The sequence below is a fragment of the Bos javanicus genome, chromosome X (assembly GCF_032452875.1).
Source record: "Bos javanicus breed banteng chromosome X, ARS-OSU_banteng_1.0, whole genome shotgun sequence".
Classification (NCBI taxonomy): Eukaryota; Metazoa; Chordata; class Mammalia; order Artiodactyla; family Bovidae; genus Bos; species Bos javanicus.
The window spans coordinates 36,717,153-36,741,687 of NC_083897.1; the positions used below are offsets into that span (position 1 = coordinate 36,717,153).

At 38.0% G+C, this 24,535-nt stretch overlaps 1 protein-coding gene across 2 annotated transcripts in view; it reads right to left on the reverse strand.

The window, feature by feature from the left end:
- Positions 1-24,535, reverse strand: part of VAMP7 (vesicle associated membrane protein 7) — an 88,598-nt gene that overhangs the window by 46,795 nt on the left and 17,268 nt on the right. For both annotated transcript variants that reach the window (XM_061408896.1, XM_061408897.1), the window contains exons 3-5: positions 21,247-21,304; positions 15,814-15,951; positions 3,871-3,961 (exon numbers count right to left, since the gene is read on the reverse strand). In XM_061408896.1, coding sequence (XP_061264880.1) covers positions 3,871-3,961; positions 15,814-15,951; positions 21,247-21,304 — 287 coding nt within the window. The remainder of the gene's footprint in view (positions 1-3,870; positions 3,962-15,813; positions 15,952-21,246; positions 21,305-24,535) is intronic.

Consider the following 24,535-nt stretch of genomic DNA (forward strand, 5'->3'; position numbering starts at 1 on the left):
TGGATTGTATAGTTTAAAAGGATGAATTGTATGGTACATGAATTGCATTTCAATAAAGCTGCTAAAAAATCAAAGGGAGAAGATTAGATATGTTTTTCCTACATTTTAAATTTGTTATTTCTATAATTCTAAAAATAAGTCAGTTAAGAGGAGTTGATTAAAAAGGTTCATTTTCTGGAAACATTACGCATCTGCAATAAATAATATTTCAGCAGTTGACTGCTTCCACTTTCAAGCAAAATAAATATACTTGGTGACCAAAAAGAGAGAAAAATATTAGTAGTTTTTCACTAGGTTCTCTAGTCTGCATCTAGACATACAATCAAAATTAATATTAATGAAAGAAAATCCCTTCAAATAACCGAGACATACATATTAAGAAATGTAAAAATGTTTCTGCCTTTTGATTATTAATCTCATTTCTGGGAATTAATCTCAACAAGACAAGAAAAATAAGCATGATGCTCAGTTGTTAAGTTGTGTCAGACTCTTTGCAACCTCATGGACTGTAGGCCACCAGGCTCCTCTGTCTATGGGATCTGCCAGGCAAGAATACTGAAGTGGGTTCCCATTCCTCCTCTGGGGAATCTTCCCAACCCAGGGATTGAATCCCTGTCTCCTGAACCTACTGCATTTACAGGCAGATTCTTTACCCCTGTTCCACCTGAGAAGCCCAAGAAAAAATAATAGGCATAAAAATATTTATAACAGTACTTACTATAACAGAAACTTCTCAATCAGTGCTACATAAGAGTGTCTGCTACTGCTCAACTAAGTCTCCAAACACACTGTTTAGTCGAATTGATTTCATACCAAGATGTTCTCAATGAAGGAAGCACACCATTGACTTACATTCTCGAGCAAGCTGCTTAAATTCTGAGTAATACTGCTCTAAATAACCGAAGTGTCCAACAGAAGGACATAATTGGCAAACTGTGATATAACTCAAAGAAATACTGTACAAGCATAAAACAGACTAACAACTAATAATAATTCAGCTCTTACTATGTGTCAAGCACTGTACGAAGTGTTTTATATATATATTACCATTTTTATCCTGGTAAACTTAGGTTTTATTATCTCCTTTTCTTTTGCAGATAAAGGTCAGAAAGGTTAGAGGGTTGATGAAGGCCTACCAGAAGGTAGGAAGTGAAATAAGGATTCAAACTCAGGCATATATGACTCCAAATCTCGATTACTATATTACAGTGCCTCCATAAAACTGAATATAAAATATGACTTTCAACTATGTAAACATATGAATAAAAATTTAAAGTAAAGTAAATGGAAATAAACTTTAGGATGGTGAGACAGTAAATTTTTTAAAACATCTTTTCATTACTTTCAAGTATTCTAATAGTGTAAAAGTAAATTCAAAATTATAAGTGGACATTTATAAAATGACATCGAAGGTAAACATTTTATAAAGCATTTATGTACCAATTTTTGTTCAATTTTATAAAAGAATTTATTGTATGTAAGACATTCCTCTTACAAGATATATTTAAGAGTGGTTCTATAACTTGAGTATGCATTAGAATCCTTTGGAGGGCTTGTGAAAACACAGATTTCCCACTCTAAGAGTTTCTGATTCAGTTGGCTTGGGGTGGGGCCTGAAAATTTGCATTTCTAACAGGTTCCCAGAGGATGGGATTAATTTCTGGGTTGTCTCTGGCCAGTCATTCTGACTCAGAGTCCTTCCCAGTAGTGCATACATTGCTCAGCCAAGATGGATGCCAGCGAGAAGGATTCTAGGAGGTGGTTGGACACATGCTGTCACCTTTCCCAAACTCTTCCAACTGGTGGTGGTTTATTAGTTCCGTGTTCCTTACCAGGACCTCCTGTTGTAAAACAACTCATGTAAACAGTTACTATGGTGCCTGGCCAGGGTGGGCAGTTTCAGTCAATGTGTTTCCCCTAACAGAAAGGAAGTGGGAAGATGGTGGCCAGTTGTAGAGTCCAGCCACGAAGAGCAGAGGGAGAGAGATGAGATGGCACTGGAGGCAGAGCCTGAAACAAAAAAAAACCCAAGGAAGAGCCTGAAGCTTTCGGAGCCATTTTATCTCACTGTTCGCCTCAGTTCATTTAAAAATTTTATTTTAGAGAGGCAATTTTAGGGAGACTCCTAATAATCTTGGGAAGCCCCAAAATACCAAATGAAATAAGCATTCCACTCAGGTCTGGAAATTTTTGAGCTATTGTAATTAAATCTGGCTTTATGGAAATTAAGCTTGAGAATTTCAAAAGTTCCCCATTGGCCATTGGTATTCTAAATTGCCTTTGGGCAAGTCAGTCCATTTAGTTAGAAGACACATGAGCAAGGACCATTGCTTTTAAACATAAAATCAGGTGGAATCCTGTTGGGGGGAGCACCCTCAAAATATTTAGATAACTGGGATCTCAATTATTAGTGGTTTTTCCCTAGAGTTTAAAAAATGATTTTAAACAGCTCAAACATTTTACTATTCAAACAGCTCAATTCAAACTGCTTGCAAGTTAATCACAATCAATTCTAAGGAAACAGCTTGGTCCTGGGGAAGTCAGGTGAAATGCTTCTTAAAGCCAGTTTCCAGCTGAAAAACCTGGTACATGAAGCCAAAAAAGGTCCGTCTAGTCAAAACTATGGTTTTTCCAGTAGTCATGTATGGATGTGAGAGTTGGACCATAAAGAAGGCAGAGCACTGAAGAATTGATGTTTTTGAAGTGTGGTGTTGGAGAAGACTCTTGAGAGTCCCTTGGACTGCAAGGAGATCCAACCAGTCCATCCTAAAGGAAATCAGTCCTGAATATTCAGTGGAAGGACTGATGCTGAAGCTGAAACTCCAATACTTTGGCCACCTGATGCAAAGAACTGAATCAACAGAAAAGACCCTGATGCTGGGAAAGATTGAAGGAGTGAGGAGAAGGGGATGACAGAGGATAAGGTGGTTGGATGGCATCACCAACTCGATGGACATGAGTTTGAGTAAGCTCCGGGAGTTGAGGACAGACAGGGAAGCCTGGCGTGTTGTGGTCCGTGGGGTCACAAAGATTCAGACATGACTGAGCTACTGAACTGAACTGAACCCAGAGGATGATGATGCTGCTAGCCCAAGAACTACAATGTGAAAACTGGAGCTAGTAAAAATTAACATCATCCTAAATCTAAATACCATCATTATAATCAATCAAAAAATAAACTTGATGTATTTTCTTGGATTATTTTAATGTGCTATATAGGTTCTTGACAAAACACAGGCCAATGAAATTTATGTCACAGTTCATTCTCTTGAAGAATAGAACAGTCAGTTTTTTGATCCAATTACTTCTTTCAGTCAAGAGTAACAAACTTTACAAGGAGGTCAAAGAGTTATACTCTAAGTATCTATACTGATAATATCAACTATCTGGGTATTTCTAACCCAAATTGACTGAATTATTCTGAATTGAAACTATTTAAGAGTCTTAGACATAAGTCTTGCTAAGTAAACTAATGTATTTATTTTTTTAAAACATCTTTACAGAATTTGTTACAACATTGATTCTGGTTTATGCTTTGGTTTTTTGGTCTCAAGCCATGTGGGATCTCAGCTCCACAAACAAGGGTTGAACCCTCATCCATTGCATTGGAAGAAGTCTTAACCACTGGACCTCCAGGGAAGTCCCTAAACTAACCAATTTAGAATGAAGAAAGTCATAAATGCTAAAAAGAAACCATTCATACAGCAGGCAGTATTAAGGTAAGAAATATCCACAACTCAGCTGACAATTACCTTCCAATATTAAGAATAAAGAAGTGCTATTTCAATTTCTCTAGAATGATCTGACCCCAATCAAGTAATCTAATATCATTTTTGCCCACATACATGCAGAGTATGTCATGAAACATACCTATATTTCTGACCATGATTCCTTTAAGTTCATCCACTTGGGCTTGAGTCTCCATCACTTTATCTAGGCCCTTATTCTCAGAGTGATGCTTCTATAAAAAAAATATGATTTAACTTATGATACCCAGATATTATTCACAATACGAAAACAAAGAGAAGAGGAATGACACTGAGGAAAGCTACAACATAGGTACAAAAGAGATGTCACTTCATTCAAAAATTGTTACCAGACCTAGGGAAAAAATATACAAAAGCATAAAATCTGCTACCATATGAAATATAAGTGTTATAAGAATATCACCTTATTTCAAATGAAATAAAGCTAAGTATATCAAATACACATCTGAGATTCCTGGGCAGAAGTAGGGTGTTATATAATCTGTGTTCAGACAAGGAAGAAAGGAGAAAAGACTGTAGTTGAGGCAGAAGTAACAGGTTAGGGAAAAGGTACTCTTAATCTTTTCTTATTTCTTGGGTGTGATGAGGTAGGGACTGGCCTAGCTTCTGGGCATCGATTTTTGTATCTGTTGGGATAAGAGTATGCATGCTATTTTCACTGGCTTATTATAGGATCTAAAAATGTAAGACACTGATGAGAGTATATATTTTGAAGTTATTATCTATAGCAAATAATCGTGGACTTAAAACACAATATTCCAGTCACTTCACTGTGCTAAGTGCTTCAAATATGGGATATTATTTAAACCATGCAAAAACTCTATGAAGATACCATTATTTTTATTTCCATTTATAGACAAGATTCTGGCACAGATTTGTTTAGAGGTTCACACACATATCTGGAGCTAAAGATAAACTGGCTAAATTGAAAGTTTTACTGCCAGCTGAACCAAATACCTTTTTTCCCCTTATGATGTGAACTCTTAGGATTTACTCTCAATGACATTCATGTATAACATAAAGCACTGTTAATTATATTTATCATGTTGTCCACTATATCCCTAGTATTTATTTATCTTATAACTGGAAGTTTGTACTTTGTGACCACTTTTATCCAATCATCCCTCACCACAACCCTAGCTCTCTGATCTCTTTTTCTATGAGTCTGTTTTGAGATTATGAGTTTGTTATGAGAGTTTGTTAGTTTCTGTTGCACAACACATTGCTGTTCAGTCACTAAGTCGTGTCTGACCCTTTGAGATCCCATGGACTGCAGCACGCCAGGTTCCCCCGTCCTTCACTATCTCCAAGAGTTTGTTCAAACTCATGTCCATTGAGTAGGTGTTGCTATCCAATGATCTCATCCTCTGTCGCCCCTTCTCCTTTGCCTTCAGTCTAACCCAGCATCAGGGTCTTCCGTTGCGTTGCCTGTTTGCATCAGGTATCCAAAGTACTGGAGCTTCAGCTTCAGCTTCAGCATCAGTCCTTCCAATGAACATTCAGGGTTGATATCCTTTAGGACTGACGTGTTTCATCTCCTTGCTGTCCAAGGGACTCTCAAGTCTTCTCAGCACCTAAGCATCAGTTCTTCGGCACTCAACTGTCTTTATGCTGTACTTAGTCGCTCAGTCATGTCTGATTCTTTGAGACCCCATGGACTACAGCCTGCCAGACTCCTCTGTCCATAGTGACTCTCCAGGCAAGAATACTGGAGTGGGTTGCCATGCCTTCCTACAGGGGCTCTTCCCAAACCAGGGATGGAACCCAGGTCTCCCGCATTGCAGGCAGATTGTTTACTGTCTGAGCCACCAGGGAAGCCCCAATTTTCTTTCTGGTCCAACTCTAACATCTGTACATGACTAGTGGGAAAACCATAGCTTTGACTAGATGGATTGTGTCAGAAAAGTGATATCTCTGCTTTTTAATACACTGTTTAGGTTTGTCATAGCTTTTCTTCCATGGAGCAAGCATCTTTTAATTTCATGGCTGGAGTCACTGTCTGTAGTGATTTTGGAGCCCAAGAAAATAAAATTTGTTACTGATTCCACTTCCCCCCATCTATTTCGCATGAAATGACAGGACTAGATGTCATGATCTTTATTTTTTGAATGCTGAGTTTTAAGCCAGCTTTTTCACTCTCCTCTTTCACTTTCATCAAGAGGCTCTTTAGTTCTTCTTCGCTTCCTGCCATTAGGGTGGTATCATCTGCTATATCCGAGGTTTTTGATATTTCTCCCAGCAATCTTGCTTCCATCTTGTGATTCATCTAGCCCAGCATTTCACATGATGTAGTCTTCATGTAAGTAAAATAATCAGAGTGACAATATACAGCCTTGACATACTCCCTTCCCAGTTTGGAACCAGTTCATTGCTCCATGTCTGGTTCTAACTGTTGCTTCTTGACCTGCATACAGGTTTCTTAGGAGACAGTTAAGGTGGTTTGGTATTCCCATCTCTTTAAGAATTTTCCAGTTTCTTGTGATCCACACAGGCAAAGGCTTTTAGCACAGTCAATGATGCAGAATTTTTTCTGAAATTCTCTTACTTTTTCTATGATACAACAGATGTTGGCAATTTGATCTCTGGTTCCTCTGTATTTTCTAAATTCAGCTTGTACATATGGAAGCTCTTGGTTCATGTATTATTGAAGCCTAGTTTGAAGGTTTTTGAGCATTACCTCGCTAGCATGTGAAATGAGTGCAACTGTGCGACAGTTTAAACATTCTTTGCGATTGGAATGAAAACTGATGTTTTCCAGTCCTATGGCCACTGCTGAATTTTCCAAATGTGCTGGCATATTGAGTGCAGCACTTTAACAGCACCATCTTTTAGGATTTGAAATAGCTCAGCTGGAATTCCACCACCTCCACTAGCTTTGTTCATAGTGATGTTTCCTAAGGCCCACTTGACTTCACATTACAGGATATCTGGCTCTAGGTGAGTGATCACAACATCGTGGTTATCCAGGTCATTAAGACCTTTTTTTGTACAGTTCTTCTGTGTATTATTGAAACCTCTTAATATCCTCTGCTTCCGTTAGATCCATACCATTTGTCCTTTACCATGCCCATCTTTGCATGTAATGTTCCCTTGGTGGCTCTAGTTTTCTTGAAGAGATCTCTAGTCTTTCCTGTTCTATTGTTTTCTTCTATTTCTTACTATATACTCACAATGGCATATTTCATACCTGTGACTCTTTTACATTGCAACTTGAATTGTGTAACTCAGACTCCTTCACCTATTTCTGTCCTACCCCCAACATTTTCCCTCTGGCAATCATATATTTCTTCTCTGTATCTGTTAGTGTTTTATTATGCTTCTTTTTTTGATTCTACATATAAGTGAAATCATACAGTATCTACGTCTTTCTCTGACTTTTTTTCACTTAGCAAGACATCCTCTAGATCCATCAATGTTGCTGCAAGTGACAAGATTTCCTTCTTTTTTATGGCTGAGTAATACTCGTGTGTGTGTGTGTGTGTATATACATATCACATCTTCTTTATCCATTTATCTATTGATGCACATTTAGGTTGTTTCCATATCTTGGCTATTGTAAATAATGCTTCAATGAACATAGGGGTGCATGTGCCTTTTCTAATTAGTGTTTCTGTTTTCTTCAGATAAATACCCAAGAGCAGAATTGCTGATAATACGGTAGTTCTATTTTTAATTTTTGGAGGAATCTCCATATTGTTTTCCATAGTGGCCGCACCAATTTACACTCCCATCAACAGTATAGCAGGGTTCCTTTTTCTCTACATCCTCACCAACACTTGTTAACTTCTTGCCTTTTGGACAACAGCCATTCTGACAAGTGTGAGGTAATATCTCTCACTGTGGTTTTGATTTGCTTTTCCTTGACAAATAGTGGTATTGTGTATCTTTTTTCATGTGCCTGTTGGCCATCTGTCTGTCTTCTTTGGAAAGATGGCTATTCAGCTCTTGTGTCCACTTTATAGTTGGGTTTTTTTTAATATAAATTTATTTATTTTAATTGGAGGCTAATTACTTTACAATATTGTATTGGTTTTGCCATACATCAACATGAATCCACCACAGGTGTACACATGTTCCCCATCCTGAACACCCCTCACACCTCCCTCCCCATACCATCCCTCTGGGTCATCCCAGTGCACCAGCCCCAAGCATCCTGTATCATGCATTGAGCCTGGTCTGGTGATTCATCTCACATATGATATTATATATGTTTCAATGCCATTCTCCCAAATCATCCCACCCTCGCCCTCTCTCACACAGTCCAAAAGACTGTTCTATACATCTGTGTCTCTTTTGCTATCTCACATTCAGGGTTATCGTTACCATCTTTCTAAATTCCATACATATGCGTTAGTATACTGTATTGATGTTTTTCTTTCTGGCTTACTTCACTCTGTATAATAGGCTCTAGTTTCATCCACCTCATTAGAACTGATTCAAATGTATTCTTTTTAATGGCTGAGTAATACTCCATTGTGGTTTGTTTTTTAGATGTCCAAGTTTTATCAGTTCTTTGCACATTGTAGGTATTATCCCCTTATCAGATACATTGTTTGCAAATATCTTCTCCCTTTCAGTAGGCAGCCTTTTCATTGTATTGGTAATTTCCTTCACTGAGGAAGGAAATTTGTATTGGCTTGATGTACTTTCCAGTTTGATGTACTCCCATTTGTTTATTTTTACTTTGTTTCCCTTGCCAGAGACATATCCAAAAAAACTATCAATACCAACGTCAAAGAGCATACTATGTTTTCTTCTAGAAGTTTTATGGCTTCAAGTCTTATATTTAAACCTTTAATCCATTTTTAATTTGTGTCCACGGTGTGAGAAAGTAGTCCAGTTTGATTCTTTTGCATGTAGCTGTCCAGATTTCCCAACACCATTTAGTGGAAAGGGAAAAAGATAGCTTTTTTCCCCACTGTATATTCTTGCCTCCTTTGTCATAGATTAATTGACCATATAAGCATGGGTTTTATTTCTGGGCTCTCTATTCTGTTCTATGGGCTTCCCAGGTGGCTCAGTGGTAAAGAATCCACCTGCCAATGCAGGGGATACAAGAGACACAGGTTCAATCTCTGGGTTGAGAAGATCCCCCAGATAAGGAAACAGCAACCCACTCCAGCATTCCTGCCTGGAAAATCCCATGGACAAAGGAGCCTGGTACAGTCCATGGGGTCACAAAGAGTTGGACAAGGCTGAGCATGCATGCATTCCATTCCACAGATATATGTGTCTGTTTTTGTTTTTTTGTTTTTTTGACAGTACTGTACTGTTTTCACTATTGCAGCTTTGTAGTATAGCTTGAAATGAGGGAGTGTAATACATCAAGTTTTTTTCTTCTTTCTCAAGATAGTTCTGGCCATTCTGCCATCTTTTATGTCTCCACACAAATTTTAGAATTATTTGTTCTAGTTCTGTTAAAAAAAAATCATTATTGCTAGTTTGATAGGGATGGCATTGCCTCTGTATAATGCATAGCATAGTCTTTATTTTTAGTATAATCATTTTTAACAATATAAATTCTTCAAATCCATGAACACAGTATATCTTTCCAACTTCTTCAATATCTTCAATATCTTTCATTAGGTTCTTAAAGTTTTCAGAGTACAGGTCTTTTACCTCTTTAGTTAAATGCATTCTTAAGTATTTTATTATTTTTGATGTGATGGTTAAGTGGGATTGTTTTCTTAATTTCTTTTCCTGATAGTCTGTTTTTAGTATATAGAAAGGCAATAGGTTTCTGTATAATTTTGTATCCTGCAATTGTACTGTATTATTTCTAACAATTGCTTTTTTGGTGGTATCTTTAGGATTTTCTATAGATAGTATGATGGTTATCTACAGAGAGAGACAATTTTGCTTCTTCTTTTTAAATTTGGATTCCTTGCATTTCTTTTTTGTATCTGATTACTGTAGCTAGGGGTTCCAAAACTATGTTGAATAAAAGTGGCAAGAGTGGCATCTTTGTCTTATTCCTAATTTTAGAGGGAATACTTTCAGTTTTTCACTACTTAGTATAATGTTAGATGTAGGCCTGTCATATATACCCTTTATTATGATGGGGTATGTTCCCACTTTGTTAAGAGGTTTGATCATAAATGGATTTGAATACTGTTAAAAGCTTTTTCTGTACCTATTGAGATAATCATGATTTTTATTCTTCAATTTGTTATCATGGTGTATCACATTGATTTCCAGATACTGAACCATCCTTGCATCTTTGCAATAAATCCCACTTGATCATGTGTATAATCCTTTCAATGTATTGTTGAATTCAGTTTGTTAAATTGTGATTTCTAAATCTATGTTCATTAGCTATAATGGTCTGTAATTTTCTTCATTTGTGGTATCTTTGTCTGGTTTTTGTGTCAGGGTGACGACCTACAGAATGAGTTTGGATGTGTTCCTTTTGCTGCAATTTTTGGAAGAGTTTTCTAAATGTTTGGTAGAATTCACCTGTGAAGCCATCTGGTCCTAGACTTTTGTTTGTTCGAAGTTTTAAAACTTCAATTTTCAATGTCATTACTGGTAATTGTTCTGTTCATGTTTTCTATTTCTTCTTGGTTCAGTCTTGGGAGACTGTGCATTTCTAGGAATTTCCCTGTTTCTCTTAGTTAGTCCTTTTTATTGGCATATAGTTGTTCATAGTAGTCTATTATGAACTTTGTATTTCTGTGTTATCTGTTTAATTTTTCCTTTTTTCTTATTTTATTGATCTGAACCCTATTTTTTTCTTGATGAGTCTGGATAAAAGCGATCGGCTTTATCTTATCAAAGAACTAGCTCTTAGTTTCATTGATCCTTTCTATTATTTCCTTATCTCTGATTCATTTATTTTTGCTCTCATTTTTATGATTTCTTTCTTTCTACTAATTTGGGGTTTTGTTTTTTCTTCTCCTGGGTCCTTTCAGTGTAATGTTTGTTTGATATTTTCCTTGTTTCCTGAGGTAAAATTCTATTACTATAAACATCCCTCTTAGAACTGCTCTTGCTGGATCCCATAGAGTTTGAATCACTGTGTTTTCATTTTCATTTGTCTTCAAGTATTCTTTTTCTCCAAGTATTTTTTTATTTCCTCTTTGGTTTCTTCAGTAATCCATTGTTGTTTAGTAGCATATTGTTTAGCCTTCAAGTGTTTGTGTTTTTTGCATTTTTTTCCCTTATAGTTGATTTCTAGCCTCATAACATTGTGGTCAGAAAAAACGCTTGACATGAATTCAATTTTTCTTAAATTTACTGAGGCTTGTTTTATGCCCAGCATGTGATCTGTCCTGGAGAATGTGCTAAGTGCACTTGGAAAAAATGTGTATTCTGATGCTTTTGGACAGAATGTTCTATATATGTCAATTAAGCCCAATTAGGTGTAATGTGTTGTTTAAGACCACTGTTTCCTCACTGATTTTCTGTCTGGATGATCTGTCCATTGAGGTAAGTGTGGTGTTAAACTCTCCTACTATTACTGTGTTGCTATCAATTTCTTACTTTATGTCTATTAATATTTGCCTTATATATTTAGGTGCTCCTATGCTGGGTGCATATACATTTACAATTGTATCTTCTCGGATTAATTCCTTTATCATTAATGTCTTTGTCTCTTACAGTTTTTGTTTTAAAGTCTATTTTCTCTAATATAAGTATTGCTATCCCAGCTTCCCTTTCATTTCTATTTGCATGGAATAACCTTTCCCATCCCTTCACTTTCTGTTTTTGTCTTTAGAGCCACACCAAGTCCCCTGTAGGCAGTATATATACGGGTTTTGTTTTGTTATCCATTCAGCCACTCTGTGTCTTTTGACTGGAGCATTTAGTCCATTTCCATTTAATTATTGATAGGTATGTATTTACTGCCATTTTGTTAATTGTTTTTCAGTTGTTTTTGTACTTCTCTTTTGGTCCTTTGCTTTCATCCCTTATGATTTGATTAGTATCTTTTGTGTTATATTTGGATTTCTTTCCCTTTGTGTATATCTAATATAGGTTTTCTGGTTTACGATTATCATAAGGTTTGTATATAACAATCTGTATATATCTACATGATTATTTTAAGTTTTTAATCTCTTAAGTAGAAATGCATTTTAATAACCCTACATTTTTATGCCCCCTCCCACAGTTACTGTTTTGACATATTTTATACCTCTTTTTGTTTTGAAATCCCTTATTGTGGTTATGGGTGATTTTACTCCTTTTGTAATCCTCCTCATAGCTTTATATGTGGTTGGTTTAGTACCTTTACTGTGTATTTGCCTTTACCAATAAGATTTCTCCTCTCATAATTTTCATATTTCTTCTTACAACCTTTTTTTCAGCTTGGAGAAGCCCCTTAAACATTTCCTTTAAAGCAAGCCTGGTGGTGATGAACACTTTTAGCTTTTGTTTATCTGTAAAACTTTCTATTTCTCTATCAAATCTGAGTGAAAGCCTTGTTGAGGATTCTCGGTTGTCGGTTTTTCCCTTTTACCACTTGAAAAATATCATGCCACTCCGTTCTGGCCTTTTATGGGAATTTCCTTGTGTGCAACATTTTGCTTTTCCCCAGCTGCTTTTAATATTCTCTCTTTATCTTTAATTTTTGCCATTTTAATTATAATGTCCTGGTGTGGTCTTCTTTGGGTGGATCCTGTGGGAACTCTCTGTGCTTGCTGGACCTGGATTCTGTTTCTTTCCCCAAGTTAAGGAAGTCTTCAGTTAATTTGCTTTCAAATATGTTCTCTGCCCCCTTTTCTCCTTTCTTCTGGAAGCCCTACCATGCAAATGTTAGTACATCTGATGGTGTTTCAGAGGTATCTTAAACAGTACTCATTTCTTTTTATTCTTTTTTCTTTTTTTCTGTTGAGCTTCAGAGATTTCCACTACTCTGTTTTGCAGCTCACTGATCATACAATTCACTGTTGATTCCTTCTAGTTTATTTATTTCAGTTATTGTATTCTTCATCTTTGCTTGGTCATTCTTTACATATTCTCTTTGTTAAGAAATTCTAATTTCTCACTCTGTTAATCCAATCATTTATTGGGTTCTTTGATCATTTTACAATCACTACCTTGAGTTCTTTATTGGGTAGGTCGCTTATGTCCACTTCACTTAGCTCTTCTTATGGGCTTTTCTCTTGTTCTTTCATTTGCAACATGTTCCTCTGTCTCATTTTGCCTAATTTCCTTTTTAATTTCTATGTATTTGGTAAGTTGGTTACATTTCCTGACCCTGAAGAAGTGGCCTTTTCTAGGAAACGTCCTATGAATCCTAGCAGTGCACTTCCCTCTGGTCTCCAGAGCCATATGCTGTACGGACAATACCTACATAGGCTGTGTGGGTCCTTCTGTTGTGGACAATCTGGTAGGCATGGCTGGCCCCCAGTCTGGTTGGTTCCCAGACCTTACCTTGTGCAGAGGCTGTCAGCCACTGGTGGGCAGAGCCAGGTCATAAGGCAGCTGGCTGCAGAGACCCAGGGGGTCCTGGGATCTCTGGCTGAAGGGCCTTGGAGGGTCCCAGAGCTGGTGTTGGCCTACTGCTGGGCAGGGCAAGCATCCAGTGGGTCCTGGGACTGCTGTTTGTCCACTGGCTGGTGAGACCTACTGGTTTGTGGAGCTGGGCCCTGGGATCTCTGGCTGAAGGCTTATGGAGGTTCCAGAGTTGATGTGTCAGCCTGCTGGTGGGTGAGGCTGGGGTCCAGGGGGTCCTGGGGTGGCGCTTGCTCACCGGTAGGTGATCCTGGCCCTGGGGATAATGCTGGCTCACTGGTGGGCAGATCCAGGTTCCAGGATCTCTGGCTGCAGGGCCTAAGTGGGGGTTCCCAGGGCTAGTGCACACACACTGGTGTGCAGGGCCATGTCCTGAGACCCCTGTAGGTTCAGGAGTTCTTAAAGCAACCAGCCTGCAGTGAGTGGGGCTGATTCCCTGTTTGGCTAGTTGTTTGGCTTGAGATGTCTCAGCATTGGTGCAGATAGGCTGGTGGGTAGGACCACGTCCTGACATTAATAGTCTAAAGGGAAGATTCCTAAATCGTCCTTATGGGCTCCACTGGTACAGAATGGTAGAATGAGCTCCCAAAAATGCCTACCACCAATGTCTATGTCCCTAGGGTGAGCTGCAGTGGCTTTCCACCTTTCCATGAGACTCTCCAAGATCAGCAGGTGGATCTGATCTGGGCTCCTTTCAAATTACTGCTTCTGCCCTCATTTCCTGAGCATGTGGATTTTATACATGCTGTATAAAGACTGTAGAGTCTCTATTTCTCACAGTCTTTCAGCACTGTTGAAATTAAGCCCTGCTGGCCTTCAAAGCCAAATATTCTGGGGGCTCTTCTTCCCAATGGAGGACTCCAGGGCTGGGGAGCCCCATGGGAAGCTTGAGTCCCTAGCTGCTTGGAGAGAATCGCTGCAATTGTAATTATCTTTCCACTTGTGGGCCACCCACTCCAAGGTATGGATCTTGATTATACTGTGTGCCTGCCCCTCTGTCTTGCTGCGGTTCCTTCTCTATATCTTCAGTAGTATAAGATCCTTTCTGCTAGTCTTCTGATCTTCCTCATCAATAGCTGCTCCGTAAATAGTTGTAATTTTGGTGTGTCCATGGAAGGAGGTGAGCTCAGGGTTTCCTACTTCACCATCTTGGCCATCAACCTGACCCTATTTATTTTCAAATGGGCATTGGTATATATTTTGCTGATGGTGTTTTACATAGGTGCATGTATATAAGTATTTCCTAGTGGAAGTATGAAACAAACCAACTGAATAATAAAGACTCATTAACTATTTAAACAAACTTCATCCCCATAGGATGCATATTTAGAAGTATAATCCTCAAAAAGGTATTAAAAACAACACTTACAGGAGAAACAAACAGGAAATTATTCAACGACAGTGAGTCCTTTTTTCTCATTCACAACACTATCATAGATAAAACTTCTGTCTTTGCACTCATATGGTTTGATGGATAAAAAGTAAGCATTCTTTAATGCAAAATAAGACCACAATGAGATATCATTACATATCCACAAGGATGAATAACATTAAAAAGACAGACCGTAACAAGTGTTGGCAAGTATGCAGAAACACTGGAAGTACTAGTGGGAATATAAATGGTACAACCACTTTGGAAAAAAGTTTGATGATTCATTATAAAATTAAACATCATTCACCATATGACCCAGCAATTCCACCCCTAGGTATTTACCAAAAAAAAATAAAAACACATGTCTGTGCAAAGACTTGTACATCATGGATGTTCATAATAGTTTTGTTGGTGATAGCTGAAAACTGGAAGTATCTCAAATATCCAGCAACAGGTGAATGGATAAACAAATTGTGTTATATGCATACAATACTACTCAGAAAAAAAGGAAACTACTGATTTATACAATATGGATCAATATCAAAAACCTTACACTGAGCAAAACAAGGAAGATACAAAAGAGTATATAATGTATAATTCCATTTATAAGAAGTTCTAGAAAAGATAAAACTAATTTATGGTGACAAAAATAGAGAAGCGGTTGCCTCAGGGAAGGACCTGACTGCATAGGAACATGAGGACTCCTTTAGGGTCATGAGATGTTTTGTATCTGTAAAAAGTATGTAAATATGTATATGTATATATCTATGTATATATATATGTATAATATGTATATATATATATGTATAAATTCACTGAACTGAGAATTAAGTATTCATACAGATAAAGAGACTTTCAAATGACTAACTGAGCTACCCAAAAATTAAATTTACCTTGTGGGAAGGTAGAAGTTAATCTACAGGTTAAGTCACCATTTGGCATGTTGAGTGGATTTACACATTAAATGGGTAGTTGAAGTAGATGATCTTTAATCTCCTTCCCAATCATGAGATACTCTGACCACCATTTATAGAGAATATCACTTTCCATCCTAAAATGGCCCATTTATACATATTTTTTAATCTGGGAAGTTTTACTATCTTGGCATATAATAACAGTCAGAAAAATACACTGCAGGTCAGGGTCCTCTATATCCATGGTTCTTTAAAGTAATAAAGAAGATATGAATCAAATACTATATCCCGAGAAAGATCTTACCAGCTGTGCAGCCAAGACACTTGAGAACTCACTATTCATGGCATATGGGAGTGCTGTTTGTGCTCTTGAACCATATGTAGTCTGGAACCTCTTCTTTATCTCATTCAGAAAATTAAAGGCTCGCGAACGCTCAAAATCCTGAGGAGATGAATACAGAGTTAACACTAAACAAAAATGATATGGATGATTAAAAACAACCGTAAGAACAGCTAATATTTACTGAGCAATGATTCTATGAGGAGGAACTGACCTAATTTTACAGATAAAGAAACAAAGGCTCTGAAAAGAAACTAACTTGCCAAAAGTGAAACTAGTAAATGAAAGAGCTGAGTCGAATCCAAATGTTAGATTACTGCCAACTAAGATAACAATACCTAGGTTAGCATCTTAAGAGCAGGAATTGGGTTTTACTCCATCCATATCTTTCACAGGATCTATTAGAAAATCCAGCACGAGAAGATGCTTGAGAAATCCATAGTAATAGTACAGTCTTTCACACACAAAGATAACACTATTGACATAAACTTTTAATTAACTTTTTTCAGTAGTGGTGGTATATTTGAAAAGATCAAGGAATGTACTCTTGTCTAGTTCCAGTCAAAAAGTGTATGTATGTGTATAACCTATACACAAAAGTATAATTATAGCTTAAGAAATGTAAGACTCAACTCTGACCATCCCAAATTTAGTGCTATTTCTCACCTACTCCCAGCACTTTCACATCAGTCATTTCAAATATAACTGGATTTTAAAAATAATTTTAGAAAATACAGTGAAACCAGGGAATATAAGTCATTGTGATAATCACTGTGGTTGACACACATCTCCATTTCACCTAAGATTAATAGTCTAAGCCAAGAGTTCTTAAAGTTGGGTCAATGGTCCAAATTCAAGGGGCCAATGTACTTGGATTAAAAAAAAAACAACTCATTATTTTCACCAAACTTTAACTCAAATTTCAACTGTGAATGTAGTAACAAAATAGAGTAGTATTAAACAGTACCTGGGACTCTGTCACCAAGAGAAGTCTTTTTTACATGTACCATCAGTTACAGACATCTCTCAAAATATCATTAATACTTAACACCACATCAAAACTATTTTATTAAACCCATGACTATATCTTGTTATTAGTGAATTCATAAAGAAGCATGTATTACTAAATCAATATTTAAACTATTTTGAATACTGTGAAGGTCACTCAGTTGTGTCTGACTCTTTGAGACCCCATGGACTGTAGCCTGCCAGACTCCTCTGTCCATGAAATTCTCCAGGCCAGAATACTGGAGTGGGTAGCTGTTCCTGTCTCCAGGGGATCTTCTCAACTCAGGAATCAAACCCAGGTCTCCTGCATTGCAGGCAGATTCTTTATCAACTGAGCCACCAGGGAAGCTCTGAATACTGGATTTCAACATAACTGGTATTACTAGGTTGGTGCAAAAGTAATTTCGATTTTGCATTGTTGAACTTTGCCATTTGATATTGAAATATTTTTAAATACATGTGGTTATGTTACATATCATTTTAATGAGCATTTCTTGTTTTATGATTTTTGCTAATTATTACTTGCTAACTATATGTATTTTAGACTATGGAAATTATATTAGGCAAAAAGCAAATCTGAGTGATTTTCTTATTTGAGTTCAATATACGTCACAGCTGCAGAGAAAACTCACAACATCAACAATGTGTTTGGCCCTTGAACTGCTAACAAATTGTATGGTGCAGTGGTGGTTCAAGAAATTTTCCAAAGAAATCAAGTCTTGACAATAAGAACCACAGTGGCTGGCCATCAGAAGTTGACAATAACTAACTGAGAGCATCATCAAAGCTGATCCTCTTACAACTACATGAGAAGTTACCCAAGAACTCAATGTTTATCATTCTATGATCATTTGGCAATTGAGGAAAATTGGTAAGGTGAAAAAGTTTGATAAGTGGTTGCCTACTGTTGTTGTTGTTGAGTCACTCAGTTGTGTCCAACTATTTGCAACCCCATGGACTGCAGCATGCCAGGCTTCCATGTCCTTCACCATCTACCAGAGCTTGCTCAAAATCATGTCCATTGAGTCAGTGATGCCATACAACCATCTTGTCCTCTATCATCCCCTTCTCTGCCTGCTTTCAGTACTTTCCAGCATCAGGGTCTTTTCTAATGAGTCAGCTCTTTGAATTAGGTGGCCAAAGTATTGGAGCTTCATCATCAGTCCTTCCAATGAATAGTCAGGGATGATTTCCTTTAGGATTGACTGGTTTGATCTCCTTGCAGTCTAAATGACTGTCAAGAGTCTTCTCCAACACCACAGTTCAAAAGCATCAATTCTTCAATGCTTGGCCCTCTTTATGGTCCAACTCTCACATCCATACATGACTACTGGAAAAACCATAGCTTTGACTATATTGACCTTTGTTGGCAAAGTAATGTCTCTGCTTTTTAATGTTTAGGTTGGTCATATTTTCTCTTCCAAGGAGCAAGTGCCTTTTAATTTTATGGCTGCAGTCACCATCTGCAGCAATTTTGGAGCCCAAGAAAATAAAGTCTGTCACTCTTTCCATTGTTTCCCCATCTATTTGCCATGATGTAATGGGAACAGATGCCATGATCTTTGTTTTTTGAATGTTGAGTTTTAAGTAAGCTTTTTCACTCTCTTCTTTCACCTTCATCAAGAGGTTCTTTAGTTCTTTGCTTTCTGCCATAAGGGTGGTTATCATATGCATATCTGAGGTTATTGATATTTATCCCAGCAATCTTGATTCCAGCTTGTTCTTCATCCAGTCCAGCATTTTGCATGATGTACACTGCATGTAATAAACAGGGTGACAATATACAGCCTTGACATACTCCTTTCCCAATTTGAAACCAGTCTATTGTTCCATGTCCTGTTCTAAGTGTTTCTTCTTGACGTGCATACAGGTTTTGCAGGAGGCAATTAAGGTGGTTTGGTAGTCCCATCTCTTTAAGAATTTTCCACAGTTTGTTGTGATTCACAAGAGTCAAAGGCTTTAGTGTAGTCCATGAAGCAGAAGTTGATGTTTTTTTTTTTAATTCTCTTGCTTTTTCTATGATCCAACAGATGTTGGCAATTTGATCTCTCTCTGGTTCCTCTGCCTTTTTTAACTCCAACTTGAACATCTGGAAGTTAATAGTTCATGTACTATAGAAGTCTGGCTTGGAGAATTTTGAGCATTACTTTGCTAGCATGTGAAATTAGTGCAATTGGGCAGTAGTCTGAACATTCTTTGGCACTGCCCTTCTTTGGCACTGAAATGAAAACTGATCTTTTCCAGTCCTGTGGCCACTGCTGAATTTTTTAAATTTGCTGGCATATTGAATGCAGCATTTTAACAGCATCATCTTTCAGGATTTGAAATAGCTCAGCTGGAATTCCATCACCTACACTATCTTTGTTCATAGTGATGTTTCCTAAGGCCCACTTGACTTTGCCCTCTAAGATGTGGGGCTCTAGGTGACTCATCACACCATTGCGGTTATCTGTGTCATGAAGATCTTTTTGTACAGTTCTTCTGTGTACTCTTGCCACCTCTTCTTAGTATCTTCTGCTTCTGTTAGGTGCATACTGTTACTGTCCTTATTGTGCTCATCTTTGCATGAAATGTTCCCTTTTCTTAAAGAAATCTCCAGTCTTTCCCATTGTATTGCTTCCTTCTATTTCTTTGCATTGTTCACTTAGAAGTCTTTCTTATCTCTCATTGCTATTCTTTGGAACTCTCCATTCAGATGGGTATATCTTTCCTTTTCTCCTTTGCCTTTCGCCTCTCTTCTTTTCTCAGTTATTTGTAAGGCCTCCTCAGACAACCTTTTGCCTCCTGAGCTGACCACAAATCAAAAAAAGATCATCATTTTGAACTGTTATCTTCTCTTACTCTACACAACAACAACAAACCACTTCTTGGTTGGATTGTGATGTGCTACAAAAACTGGATTTTCCACAACAGCCAGCTCAGTGGTTGAACTGAGATGAAGCTCCAAAGCACTTCCCAATGCCAAACTTGCACCAAGAGAAAAAAAAAGGTATTAGTCACTGTTTGGTTGTCTACTGCCCATCTGATCCACTACAGTTTTCTGAATCTTGGCGAAACCATTAACATCTGAGAAATGTGCTCAGCAAATTAAGGAGATGCACCAAAAATTGCAATGCCTGCAGCCGGCATCAGTCAACAAAAAGGGCCCAGTTCTTCTCTGCAACAATGCCCGGCCACTTGTCACATAACCAATGCTTCAAAAGTTGAATGAATTGGGCTATGAAGTTTTGCCTCATCTGCCATATTCACTTGACCTCTTGCAAACTGACTACCACTTCTTCAAGCATCTCAACAACTTTTTGCAAGGAAAATGCTTCCACGACCAGCAGCACACAGAAAAAGCTTTCCAAGAGTTCATCAAATCCTGAAGCACGGATTTTTTTGCTACAGGAATAATCAAGCTTATTTCTCATTGGCAAAAATGTGTTGATTATAATGGTTCTTATTTTGATTAATAAAGATGTGTTTGAGCCTAGTTATAATGATTTAAAATTCAGGGTCCAAAACCGCTATTACTTTTGCAGCAACCTAATAAAATCATGCATTTAAAAAATTCTGGGAGTGATCCATGAGCAGCAAAGAGGTCTGTGATACAATAAACATTAAGAACCATGATCTATGGCAATCATGCCAATTCCAATTTAAAAATAAGTACATAACCTAGTCCTAGCCAGTAAGGCATGAAAAGTCCGCTTTGAAAGTGGGAGAAGGGAAAGGTGTACCTCTGGGGAGTTTCCTCATTCCTGCAGGAAGAGACCTGCGAAGACATAGCCCCTCTTTTTTGGACACAAATAAATAAGCACGTAGCTCTTTGAAACCATAAGGGAAATGTGTCCAAGAAGAAGTCGACACTAGGATTGCAGAGAGGAGAGAGGACCTGGATGGCACTGTTAAGGTACTGAGCATTTTGCATCAAACTACAAATACTCAAAAAACAACCTACCATTGTAAACTATGGGTTTACAAAGTTGATTATAATGTGTTGTGATTCCGTTTTCCCAAAGTCCACATACATTAGAAAATTCACTAACTACTGATTAAAGGAGTGAAATAATCTATTTACTATTTCAGATAAATTTTGAGAGGGTCTGATACTGAAGAATCATAATAATGAACACCAATTCTCACTATACAATAAATTAAGTGTAGAAGTTATAATAAAAGGTTCAGCTAAAACTCTACAAAACCAAACTGATTTGCAAATACCCAGATATCAACTTTTTCTGTGATTTGCTACTCTACATGACAAATGCAAAGCATAAAAAACAATTCTGAGCTATAGAAAGTTATATTTGCGTCAACTTTACCCACCACAGATACAGATAATTAAGAACTAACTCTACTAATTTTACACATAGTTAAAGAGCAACATGTCCTCAAATTACTTACATCATCAGTGATACAAAGATATACAATCCTGTCTTGGCAGATGTAATGAAACAGATAACTGTAGAATAAAAGATATAAAACTTACTGTGGTTATGAGCAATATCTCTTTCACTTCTATCTTCTATCTACGTATAAGAAATTTTAGAACTGCCAACATGACCATATTATTTACAAATACTGTCTATTTTCCTTCTCCCCTATATACCTATTTCTCTCAAGTCAAACTTGATAGAAATAAATAAGAAATTAAAACAGGGTCTCTATTCTATCTAAATAGTGCAACATGATGCACATTATCCATAATAATAATATCTAAGAAAGCATAATTGGACTGTATTTGCTCTGCTGCATGGCATTCCGGACCATAGTTCCCTGACCAGGGATTGAACCCAGGCCCCAGCAGGGAAAGCACTGAATCCTAACCACTGGACTGCTAGAGAAGTCTCAGATTCTTAAGGTTTGAACAAGAGATGACATCTGAAGGACACATAATTAAGATAAACACCCAAATGGGCCACACAGAGCAAACATTTTTTTCTACCAGATACTCAACAATAACATATATTTGGCATCGACTCGGAGCCAGTTACTGGGTTAGGTGCTGAGGATACAAATAAGCAAAATCATCAGTCCCTGCCTTCAGAGAATGAAAATGCAGGCAATTGTGGAACAGCATAGTAAGGAGGATGATAAAGAGTTAGAGGGGAGGGGAAGAGTTAAAGGCAGTACATGGTGCTATGGGGATATAGAAGAGACACCCATATCTTATATAGAGGAGTTTGGCAAAGGGTAACTGGAGGACATCCCAGAGCACATGTCTGAGCTGAACCTGAAGACTAAGTAACAGATGGCAAGAAGAAGAACAAGTGAAGAGAGTTCTGGAATGAGAGACCAACAAGCTTAAGGGCTTTGGGATAAAACAGCACATAATGGGTTTGAAAGTAAAATTAATTAACATGGCTAAAGTATAGAATGTACGGAACAAAAATAAATGGCTTCCACAAAGGAGGTTGTAAGCAAGCAAATACTTTCAAATCTTGTATAAGGTTTTCAAGTCTCACTGTATCTATACAATCCTAAGAACAATGATCAAGTATCAAATGGTCTTAGCAAGGGGACAGAGTGATCAGAACTGCCACAGAAAAGGATGTTTTGGCTAGAGTATGAGAACTAATAAAAAGGAGGAGCAGGCAAGAGACTACTGAAGTACTGAAGTAGAACACTGAAGGAAACAAACTAAAGTACTATGGGCAATGAAGAAGGAACAGAGAAAAGAACTTGAGGACTGGCTACTGGGGTTGAGGCAGAGGGATAACTCGATTTTGCTTCCCAGATTTCTACTCTGGGCAAGTAGATAGACAAGAGTAGCTGCTGAATTGTATCATTAATGTTCACATAGAGGTTTTATGTGAATTATAGGGAGGTATTGGAACTCAAATGTCTTCCTCCACCACTCTGAAACTGTTCACATCAACTCCACCAATCACTTCCACACTCCATATCCAGTGGCTCTTTCTGACACATTTGATACTGTGACCACTTCCTTCCTCTAGAAACTGCTCTCTCTTCACTAGATTTTTTGACACCAGGCTTGCCTGGTTTATATGGTAATCTCTTTCCCTCTCTGTTGATGCTTTCCAGCATCCTCAGTCCCCTGCTTTTCTCACAAAGACTCCTTGGAGGGTGGCACCCACTTTCATGTTTTGCTGCCGATACCTGTTTTCAGCTAATACAATTACACTGATTTCCAAATCTAAATGTGACCTATCTCCTGAGCTCAAGGCCTGAATATGCTACTGTTGGTTAGACATATCTAACTAGATATACCATAGACAAACACAGCAGGTGCAAAAATGGAAGTCATCATTTCCCCCACAAAATTTGTTTCTGCTAAACCACACTTTTTGCCTTTTCATACTTTTCATGGGGTTCTCAAGGACTTTGGAAGTTCTTTGGAAGGATGGATGCTGAAGCTGAAACTCCAATACTCTGGCCACCTGATGCAAAGAACTGACTCATTGGCAAAGACCCTGATGCTGGGAAAGATTGAAGGCAGGAGGAGAAGGGGACGATATAGGATGAGATGGTTGGATGGCATCACCGACTCAATGGACATGAGTTTGAGAAGGCCCCAGGAGTTGGTGATAAAACACAGAAGCCTGGTGTGCTACAGTACATTGGGTTGCAAAGAATCAGACACGACTGAGTGACTGAACTGACAGAACTGAAATCACATTTAGAATTGATGCTTTCGAACTGTGGTGCTGGAAAAAACTCTTGAGAGTTCCTTGGACAGCAAGGAGATCAAACCAGTCATTCTTAAAGGAAATCAATCGTGAATACTCATTGAAAGTACTGATGCTAAAGATGAAGCTCCAATACTTTGGCCACCTGATGCAAACAGCTGACTCCTTGGAAAAGACTCTGATGCTAGGAAAGATTGAAGGCAGAAGGAGAAGAGGTCGAAAGAGGGTGAGATGGTTAGATGACATCACTGATTCAATGGATGTGAACTTGGGCAAACTCCAGGAGATGATGAGGGACAGGGAACCTGGCATGCTGCAGTCCACTGGGTCACAAAGAGTCGGACGCAACTTGGTGACTGGACAACAACAACAAAATCACACTTGGGAGTACCTTGGTGCAAAGACCATAGGAGGTAATGAGGTATGGTTATTGCCATCAAAGAGCCTATAGTCACGGTACAGAGACAAAAAATGAAGATTGCAATTATAACACAGTGTCAGAAGTGCTATAATGGATAAACACAGGATACTATGCTGCTGCTAAGTCACTTTAGTTGTGTCCGACTCTGTGCGACCCCATAGACGGCAGCCAACGAGGCTCCCCACCCAGGATTCTCTAGGCAAGAACACTGGAGTGGGTTGCCATTTCCTTCTCCAATGCATGAAAATGAAAAGTGAAAGTGAAGTCACTCAGTTGTGTCTGACCCTCAGCGACTCCATGGACTGCAGTCTTCCAGGCTCCTCCGTCCATGGGATTTTCCAGGCAAGAGTACTGGAGTGGGGTGCCATTGCCTTCTCCGACAGGATACTATGGAGACACATAAAAAGGAGGCACCTGGCACAGTCTTGGAGTTTTCAGGGGTTTCTAGAAGAGGAAACATAAGCTCAGGAAGACAAACTCAAATTTTGAAAAAGTAACAGCTATTGCAGAGGCTAAAAAGAGAGAACAAACCCAGAACTGATATGCACATAGCTAAGTATGGCTGAAGAACAAAACTGAGAGCTCAAATAATGAGAGATGAGGCCAGAAGAGGCAGATCTTG